Consider the following 10,006-nt stretch of genomic DNA (forward strand, 5'->3'; position numbering starts at 1 on the left):
GATCCATACTCGTAGCATTGATGGACTGTGGCGGTAGCGGCAGCGGCAGCATCTGGCTGGGACTCCGGTCACTTCCGTGCTCTCCGATCGGGTCACAGCTTGCGCAAGTTTCCGGCTCCTGCCGCCTGTTGGCCGCCATGGCCAAATGCGAATCACAATTCGAGCTTGTTTTGCCCGCAGTTCACTCTCGTTTTGGCTTTTACTTTTCGGTCTTCACTTTTACCTCCCGGATGGCTCGGCTTCCCAAACGAAAGCAAACTGCAAATCAACAATAGCAATAACAATAGCAATAGCAATGGCCATAATAAAAACCACTTGAGCGGTCAGCAGCAGCCAGCATATTCGGCATGGAAATGGGGAAGATTGGGTCGAAGGGTGGCCCCAGCCCAGCCACTAGTAGATCATATTCGGATTCGTTCGCAGTCGTAATCATTTCTAAAAAAAGACGTATGTATGCTTTTTTAATGACATAATTAGGCGTTGTTTCGAAAGGTGTTGCTCTTAACAGACCTCGAGAAGGGCGCTAAACGAGGGAGCTGCGCTCCACTAAATCATTTAACTGCCACTCAGACAGACAGAAAAACCAAAACCAAAACCAAAACCAAAAAAAGACCGGGTCACCGCCCAGCCTTATTGATTTGACCCGACCGAGGCGCAGACTTTCACTCAATGCAACCGCAATCGGAGCTGGAGACGGAGTCGGAGTCGGAGTCAGAGTCGTTCATGTTTGTCGTGATTCGCACTCCTGGGCATGCCTGAGAGCAGGCATGTCTGATCGCATAGCATGTACACAGGTACGTAGATCCATACACATATACAGTGTTTATTTTAATTCCTAATTTGGAATTACCGAGACGACGCATTCCGTGCTGCACTGCCTGAGATATCATGATTGCATTCGGTTGTTTGTTTCTCTTTTTTTTTTTTGTACGATATGATGCTGGGTGATGTCATCCGTTCCCAGGCACGGATGGCCAATTCGGGAGCTTTGGGAGCAGCACAGATCCGGAGGCGAGCAACGAAATCAATTTTATGTAATTATGTAACTGTTGCTGTCGGCCCCAAAGACGGACGCCGACTCTGATCATCAATCAGTTGGAGGGCTCATCATTAGCTCACATCTCATCGAAACGTCACACACGAAACGGAGATGCGATCAAATATCCAAAAGATACTCACAGTGCTGAGGTGAGTGATGGCTGGACAAGGCCGAAGTATTGATAGGGACCCACAGAAAAGCTCCAGAAATGAGTTTGCAGCATGGAAAGGTGGCGGCGTGCAACATTTCTAGTACAATAAATGGGAGTATCCCGCACTTAAGCGACACTAAAATCGAAACGTGTGGTTTTGTCGCATTAATAGCACTGTTGAGCTACTGAGCTTTGTTTGAGATCTACAGAGCCGAAGGGATACCGAAGGTTCTCGCTAGATTTACGACGAGAGGATGGCGAGTCTCTTGGCTAATTAGCTCGATCGGTGAACTATTCGGAATGCAAAAGCAATAAGAGAGTGCTATGTCCAGACTAAATTCAAGGGCATGGCGGCCCTAATGGAAGCGAGAGCGCGTCACAACGAGAAAGCGATGGAAAGAAAGAAAGACGCCAGAGAACGGCTGCATAGGCTGGTCCGCTCCCGCAACGCGCTCTCTTTTCGGGTCTTATTTTGTTCAGTACGGCGGAAAGCTTCGTTCTTCTCTCTCTCATCAAATATGGCTTCAAAGCGCTCTTAGTGGTGCTGAGCGTAAAATAAGACCCGAAAGAGAGTTAGCGGACCACCTTGTATAATTTCATAATGCATATACGAATATCTATGTTTGTACATTACAATGTGGTTCAATCCAAACAGTGCCATACAAACAAACAATAATATGGATTTACATTACTGCTGGACCACTGGCTATAATCTATGAAGTATTGGGTAATATTGTTTAGGACTAGATTGGGATGTTAAGACAATGATGATCTAGATCTTCGACTGAATATAGTTAAGGGTCAACTTGTTCCAAGGAAGTACAATGTGATGTCGGAACCGTACTTTATCTGTTCGATTGAGGGTATCTATTATTACGTTACCTCACGTTAAGTGACGAATACACGTATAATATCAGAGCTTCTTCAGTTATTAATTTAGATCAAAGGCTGCTGTTAACCCACAATAGCAGACGCGAAGATCGCACTCCGATCATGCCTTCCTGTTGTGGACACCTGCAAAGCAAGTCACCAACCAAATGGATAACAATTTGAGCTGAAATTGATGGCGAGCGAGTACGTTCAACCTACAGCTGGCTACAGCTGGCAATGCCTGCCGGTGCCACTTCCATTTCCATTTCCACTTGTTAGCCAAGTTTATTGTCGATCCATTAGCGTTGTATTGCTGCGAGCCATTCCATTTGATTTCGAGAGCAAATGCCAATCGGCAGCCCCGATCCCCATTCAAAGCCCCAGCCAAATAAAAGTTCAATGGCTACAAAGGCGAACTCATCTTGGAAAATTGATTTGCAGTTTGCTTGATTGCCAGGCATCAGGCACCACCTTGGTGGCATTCATTTTCAATGGCTTCTTGCTCCTCCTCCTGCAGGCTCCATCTCCGTTAGACCGCGGACAGGCACCCAAATTGCTTTTAGCTTAATGAAGCTGCCACCACTTGCAGCAACAGTGATTTCCAGCAATAGCCATTGATGAATTGCAAGTCTTGCGGTTGCCGCGTCCGCATGGAATGCGCACACTTTGTCTTTTGTCGAGGACACGTTGGCCACCACACGTCTTGGCGCAGCCATCCATGGCAATATGGTGAAACAGTTGGATATTTTGGCCTTACGTGCAACTTATATACTGGGTGTATGGCGCATAGCAATAGCCATGGAGAAATGGTAAATTGATTCTAGTCCGGGCCAACCTACCATAGATATTCTTAGGTTGAAAAACACCCAAGAACTGGAGGCTTTTAGTGAGTATTTTAGTGCGTATGTGCGTATCATATATCGGTACCAATGAGACTGGATATGGGTATGTGAGGGCCGTGGCACCGCTCTAGAGACCTTATGATTTAATTGGCCAGATAAAAGTGTGGCTTATGTAGAGTCAGAACAAATCAACACACAATACCCAACCAATACTCGTATCGAGGCTGACTTTCGCTTTCGTCATTTGGAATTTGAACAATGGAATCTATTCTATTGGAAAGAATGCCTCAATATTTTCTCTGCGGTGTCCAATGAATTCGTTGATGAATAGCAAACAGACGGAATGGAATAAGTCTCCATTGAACGCTTTGTATAGCAGAATCCGACGAGGGTCGAGGGCAGGGCTGATTGGTATGGGATTGGTAATGCTCTCCCTGGCGGGGCCCATTGGCAGGCAGACGAATCTAAATAGCAGCAGCAAACAACAAAAAACACCAAAATATAACATTAATTTCACTTTCTTTGCAGCAAGTTGAAGCGTTGTTGTAATTGCTGTTGTTGCTGCCACTGCTGCACGCTCCGGTGTCTTTGTACCCCCCCATTGTTGTGGCAGCGACAAGACAAGATCCAAAGCTGGGCGGCTGCCTCAGGTTTATTGACTGCGCGTCGTCTATGCAATTAACTTAAAGTTTTTTTTCCTTCTCTTGTTTGCGCCTCAATGGGCCGCAGTCGGTCCGACCGACCAGGGGCAGCCAGGTGGGGCAGGTGTGGCAGGTGGGGCAGGTGTGACGGAGACTGACTGAACCGAAACATAAGCATCAGCTGCCTGAACAATTTTTTATAGGCTGAGCTTTTCAGAGGCAGCTGCCAGCTGGCATGGCATGGCCCAATGCACCGGAGGGCAGCAACACCCATCTGACACTGACACTGACACTGAGACTGAGACTGGGACTGACTCTAAGGAGGCGTCTCGAGCCACTTGTGGCACACATATTTTCACCCAGCAATTAGGCTGTTGCCCCATGCCCCACTCCATGAACGGTGCAATCAATAACGAGCACATATTTTGTTGCTTTATTTTCAATTCAATTCAATAATACATTAATAAACTCACAGATATTTCACAAGATTGTGTCCCTGTTTATCCAGTTTTTTTTTCAGTTACGTTACAACAATTTAAAGAGTTCTTTTCGGGAAAGACAGTTGTTGGAATGCTTCAATGTCTGCTTGTTTACTTGGTGTACATTTGGAGTTTAAAATAGCCTCAGCTTCAATTATTGAAGCGAAAATGTTCTACTACATGTATAATTATGTTATATGTACTTGGAAATTGATTAAATCAATTCCGTAATTTAAATCGGACGTTTTTTGAGAGAGCACAGTCATCTCGTAATGTGTATAATCGAAAAAAAAATGATTTATTACTGATGTAACTGAATTAATAATTAAGGTCTCTTTGACTCTTTTTGGGACAAACAAGAAGATACTAACATATTTAGATATTCATGCAATGCAGAATGTTATCAAATCAAATGTGTGTGGGACGTGAAATTGCAGACAAAATGAACGATAGTTTTGCAATTAAGTGTACAAATAATAGAACGAGTCAGTCTTAATCGAAAAAAAAATATCACAGAAACTAAACATACGTGACTTAGTTGAGGGCCATGGTGCCCTCATCGACACTCAACAAAGAAAGGGCTATGTCTGGGCCAACATATAGATCCACACGACGCATCATCAACATTTTGTCCAGCTCGCGCTTCATTAGCATGCGCAGATTGATCAGTTGCTCTCCAAACATCGGGTGCATAGAGATGCGTACCCAGTGGTCAATACAAAGTTGCCCCTTGGGGGCGGTGTCCAGCAAGCCGAGGCTGCTGCTTGGTCTCTGTGCCATCTTGAGCACCTTTCCACCGGCGATGGCCACATGAAGGGTGCTGACCAAGCTGGTTTGCTCCAGCGACGATTTGGAGTCGGAGACACGTGACTTCTCCACGTACAGTACCCACTCGCTGGCCAGGGTCCTCGTCTTCTTTTTGCCCAGCAAGCAGGAGGTGCGGGAGACAAGTACGTTGGGATCGCACTCGGACACAAGCTCGTTCTTGTTGTGGTCATAATAGGCCAGATTGGGGTAGAGTCCAGCTGTGAGGGCCAGCCGAAGCATGTTGTTGTTTCTGTCATTGGCGCTGGCTTGGCGCCTGGTGGTCTGATTTAGCTTAAAAATTCTGGTAACAGAGTCCCGAAGCGTTAGCACGGCCGAAAAAAACATGGCCATGGATTTGGAACAAAGATAGTTGCGCTCACAGAACTGGGTCACGTCCCTGGGGCTGTTTCGGGAAGCTTCCGTGTATTGCTGGAAGAGACTTATCATTCCGATCAAATCGCTGTTGATGCCCTCGGTGAATTTGAGGCGCGCCTCTTGCGTTTGATAGCTCCTCCTTCGATCAACGGGCAGAAAGAAGGGATCACGGATGGAGTGGTAGGCAGCAATGATGATCATGCTGCCCAGACAGCGATAGTATGCCGCGTATACCACGCACTTAGCCATCTGCACGCTCAATGGCAGCTCCGCAATGATCCGGCCAAGCATGGTGATCGACTCGTCCCCGTCGTGCAGCACGCCCAACAACTTGAGCCGCGAACAGGCCTGATTGACGGCCTCCGGCTGCGGTGCATCCAGGGCCTGCGACAGAAACATTGGTATGGACTGCTCAGGAGCAGCAATCTTGGCCAGCAGACAGATCTCGTCCAGCGTGCGCCGCTGTATCTCCGGAATAGGATACCAGCTCATCTTGGCGAATGTGTCGCAAGAGTACAGACGATAGCAGATGCCTTCGCGGGTTCGACCAGCTCGGCCAGCTCTCTGCTGGGCATCCGCCTGGGAGATCGGCACTGTGGTCAGCTGCGAAGCGTTCGTTTTGGCGTCATAGATCTTCATCTTGGATTTACCCAAATCGATAACATAGACCAGCTCCGGTATGGTGATGGACGTCTGGCCGATGTTGGTGCTCAGAATGATCGTCAGCTGGATATTCGGGTAATGACGGAATATCTTATTCTGCTCATGGCTCTCCACCTGGCTGTGCAACAGAAGTACTTGTACTTTGTCCATCGGAAGTGAGTAGCACAGGCACTCCATCAACGTGGTCATATCATTGTAGCCGGGAAGGTACACAATTACCGCTCCCCTCACGCCCGTATTCACAAGGAGTTCCAGCAAGGAGAGAATCAGGTCGTTGTCAATTTCACTCTCCATGTGTCGCGTGAGGCTGTAGGCATGCAGCAGTTCGTGCTCTGTCGCGGTATCAACCTTGTTGCCCAATACGTCTTTCATGCCTTCGGTCATGTAGCCAGTCTCGCGGAGAATGTGCTCCATCTGAAAGATGCGCACTCCGAAGCTGCGTCCCTCTACATCCAGGACGGGCACATTGCCAAAGTATGCGGACAACGCATTTAGGTCCATGGTGGCCGACATTAGAATCACCCTAAGATAGGGATTTCGTCTGAGCTCCAGCTTGATGACTAGCAGCAGAAAGTCCGTGTCCAGGTCACGCTCGTGCACCTCATCGATAATCAAGTGTGTGACGCTCTGAAAGAAGGCCTGGGTATCCATGGTCAGGGCCCGCAACAGGCAGCCGCTGGTGGTCAGCGTGAGAACAGTGTGGCTGGTGCAATTGCCTGCAAACAATCGAACGGCATTAGCATCATCGGCATCTATTACAGTAGTCGTTGCACTTACTGTTCATGCGGATCTGATAGCCAACTATGATGCCTGGCATCTCGCCCCGCTCCCTCGAGATTCTCTCCGAGACGCTGATGGCCGCGATACGACGCGGCTGGCTCACCACGACACGCACGGGGTAGTTATGGTATGCAGCCGACTCAAGCACATATTGTGGCACCTGCGTTGACTTGCCGGAGCCGGTGGCACCCTTGATAATGAGAACCTTTGGACAAGTGGAGGACAAGCGTCAGGCGTTACCCCTGTGTGTTCAAGACTTGGCTTCAGACTCACCTGGAAACGCTGCAGAGTGTCCTGAATTATTGAGCGGTAGCCATAAATAGGTAGATTCATGCGTTCTTGAATCATCGGATTGTTTGTGTATGCCGGGTGTGGGGGTATTTTTCGGAGGCCCACTAATCCGAAGCTTTCTCGGTCCCCGTCTTGCTTTGCCTGCGGACCATTTCCTCTGATTGCCGCCAAACACATCGCACGCTCAATTTTGGCCACTGACGATGATAGGATTCGGGTTACTCTAGAGCTAACCATCAGCACGGGGGCGTCGAGGCGAAGGTGTAGACACGAGCCCGGAGCCCGACTGATGCAAAGAACTCGGCTGTGAGCTGGCCCATGGCTGATGTAGTTCAGTCCCAAAGCCTGGGCACAGCCGGCAATGTGGCTGCGCAGTTCCTCGGTCAAGCAGTCCAGCTGGAACTCCACTTGGTTGGAGTCCAGGAAGTCTGCAAGCTTATGCTGTAAGATATCCATCTTTGTGAGTGGGAGGTCAACAATCTTAATACTATTTGCGGATAAGCCCGATGCTGGTTGCTGTGAACGCTTTCCACAAGCTGCTGTAGGTCCCTTTTTTCCTTTTTTATTTTTATTCTTCTTACGCTTTTTCGATTTTTTAATATTATTGTTGTCTGCCATCTGCTTACTGAATGTCACAAATATTTATTTTGTTATACTTTTGACTTGACTGATGAAAAACGACTAACTTAACCCACTTTACGCCCCTTTACTTAAAACTTGAGTTAGCCCCCGAAAAATAATTCTGTATTTAAATTCTTCTTGTAAATCCATTATTTCTCGTTACTTAATACAAAACGAAACCATATCTCTAATCTGAACTGCGCTAATATTCTTCAAATTTGATTCTTTTCGTGGAGTATATTTTACTACCCACTAGCCACAATGGGTTAAGAGATATCTGTCCATTCCGCGATTTTCATATTCGATATAATATTACTAGCTTAGATATTCAGCCTTGAAACCCTAGTTATGATTCGTGAAAAATTGGCTGATATTAAGTTTTATTCACAGATTGGCACTTTTTAACCTATTTATGCATTTAATTATAGGATCTTTTAGGAAATATTTTTATTTAATAATTAAACGTATTTTTTCTTTGAAAATCACAATAAAAAAGCTGTTAAAAAATGGAAATTTGACTGAATATTGGCCAAATCCAGAGAAGCATTCCCGCTGATACATCATCCACTTCCAATTATCATCCAATTACATACATTTAACAGCGAAATTTAAATAAGTTTGATTAAAAAAAAATATAAACTTTATTTCGCTTTAACAGGTTTCTCTTCCTCGCTGTCTTCTTCGTTAGAATCAACCTCTGATTCATCTTCACCGTCCTCGTCATCGTCATCGTCATCATCATCGTCGTAATCATCCTCATCGCCCTCTTCGGCTAGGTTCAGTTGCTTAATTTTGTCCAGCAGCTCGGCGCGAGTGTGGGCCACACGTTTCGCCTTTTCCTCGATCTCCTGCGTCTCCTCGTCCTTCTCAGTGGGCTCTTGCTTTTTGCCCTTGGCCATGTAGCGCACGAAGGCGCGACGTTTGCGCTCTGAGAATGATTTGACCAAACGGTCCATTTCCACCTGCAACTGTTGCTCTTCCTGTGGCGTTGGCTCGGGCGCCTCTATGGCCACCTCGTCGGCGGTCTTCAGGCACTTGGCGCAGGCGTGCGCCTTGATGGCGCACTCCCGACAGATGACATGGTAGGCCTTCTTCACCGTCCTCTCCTTACAATGGCTGCAGGTCTTCGCCTGGGTGAGCGGCTTGTACTTCTTGTATTTGATCTTCCACTCGATCACCTCCTTGCAGCGTTGGCAGACCGTCGAGACATGCATGGCGTTGAGGCGCATCTGTTGCGGCGTCTTGTCGTGCAGATCATTCTTGAATACAAAACGATTTTTGTGTTTCTGTGCACGTGTGCGGTTGACGTTACCGCGTTGGGAACTCATTCTGCTATTGCAGGCAACTGAAAGGGGTATCGTTGATAATAACAGATGCGACACACGGCGATGATTGGTGGTTTTAGTTTTACCTGTTACAACTATTGCAATTCAATGAGTGACAGCCAAAAAAAAAGGTTTCCAAAATCCAAAATAAATAAAAGGAGGGCAGTGTGACCGCGGACGTATCGATAAAATATGCCGTCCGACCCTCAGAAATATACCAAAATATACCGCCTCATTTTCAAAATATACCTTAAATATACTGACGAACTCAAGTTCTACTATACATATTCCTCGTTTTCTTTCTTCCGTTGAATATTACTAGCTATATAGAGCATTTAGCCGTGCCCACATAATTTTAGCCCATTGATGAATCAATTTTCTACTTAACTGGCTTATTTTAAACACTTGCTTTTATTTTATTTTGGCAAAAACAAGGCAATAACAAAGTAGTTCCACAAAAAAAACAGTCGCAATGTTGTTGGTATTTAAAGACATGATGCGTGTATAGGCCTTTGTGCACCCTATTTCGTTAATTTTATACAAAGATCATACTTAATTTATGAAGACTTTTTCTCAAATTGATATTCTTTAGACATATTCGAGTACATTATTAGTATCTTGTGTATATTCATCTCGATCCTGATACCTACGGAGTCTTGGAAGACAAACGTATTCACAATTCTATAACATCCATTTGCCCCAGGGTATGTGTGCATGGAGCTAGCAACATTTGTGTATGGAATGGGACTCATTGTTGCAATAGCGAAACTACGGCGAATCGGGTATTGCCTATATTTCAAGCTATATAGATTTGCCCACTTAGGATTATTCCATAGATAAATGCATTTTCTACAAGATTGCTTCTTTTAATTACCTTTATGTATTTTATTTTGACCAAAAAACGGTTTTCAAGTAAATGTTGCCGCAACTTTTGTGTATGGAATGCGCAACATTTGTGTATGGAATGAGACTCATTGTTGCCAAAGCGAATTGCGGCGAACTGCGGCGAACTGCGGCGAATTCAACTTCGATTCAAAAAAACGACCAATTCTTTTTTGTTCCGATAATACTATCTATATATTTAGCCATGCCCACATAACTTTATCCGATTATTGATCAATT

General features: G+C 45.9%; 2 protein-coding genes across 4 annotated transcripts; both read right to left on the reverse strand.

Annotated features, from left to right (window-relative positions):
• Positions 1-3,987: 3,987 nt before the first annotated feature.
• On the reverse strand, positions 3,988-7,570 carry LOC6598495 (3'-5' RNA helicase YTHDC2). 3 transcript variants are annotated; one of them, XM_026992824.1, is made up of 4 exons: positions 7,565-7,570; positions 6,921-7,379; positions 6,645-6,852; positions 3,988-6,583 (listed from the first exon to the last, which is right to left on the reverse strand). In XM_026992824.1, the coding sequence occupies exons 2-4, from the start codon at positions 7,173-7,175 to the stop codon at positions 4,557-4,559; spliced, it is 2,490 nt and encodes an 829-aa protein (XP_026848625.1). In that variant the 5' UTR covers positions 7,176-7,379; positions 7,565-7,570; the 3' UTR covers positions 3,988-4,556. The 3 variants fall into 3 exon arrangements, with proteins under 3 accessions (XP_026848625.1, XP_026848624.1, XP_002023583.1); XM_026992823.1 differs by lacking the exon at positions 7,565-7,570 and adding an exon at positions 7,520-7,529; XM_002023547.2 differs by lacking the exon at positions 7,565-7,570 and having other exon boundaries at positions 6,921-7,512.
• Positions 7,571-8,172: 602 nt separating this feature from the next.
• Positions 8,173-9,020, reverse strand: LOC6598496 (uncharacterized protein C9orf85 homolog). The gene is made up of 2 exons (XM_002023548.2): positions 8,971-9,020; positions 8,173-8,904 (listed from the first exon to the last, which is right to left on the reverse strand). The coding sequence occupies exon 2, from the start codon at positions 8,885-8,887 to the stop codon at positions 8,201-8,203; it is 687 nt and encodes a 228-aa protein (XP_002023584.1). The 5' UTR covers positions 8,888-8,904; positions 8,971-9,020; the 3' UTR covers positions 8,173-8,200.
• Positions 9,021-10,006: the final 986 nt, after the last annotated feature.

This window comes from Drosophila persimilis, unplaced genomic scaffold (genome assembly GCF_003286085.1).
Source record: "Drosophila persimilis strain 14011-0111.01,24,50 unplaced genomic scaffold, DperRS2 tig00000793-arrow-arrow-pilon, whole genome shotgun sequence".
Lineage (NCBI taxonomy): Eukaryota > Metazoa > Arthropoda > Insecta > Diptera > Drosophilidae > Drosophila > Drosophila persimilis.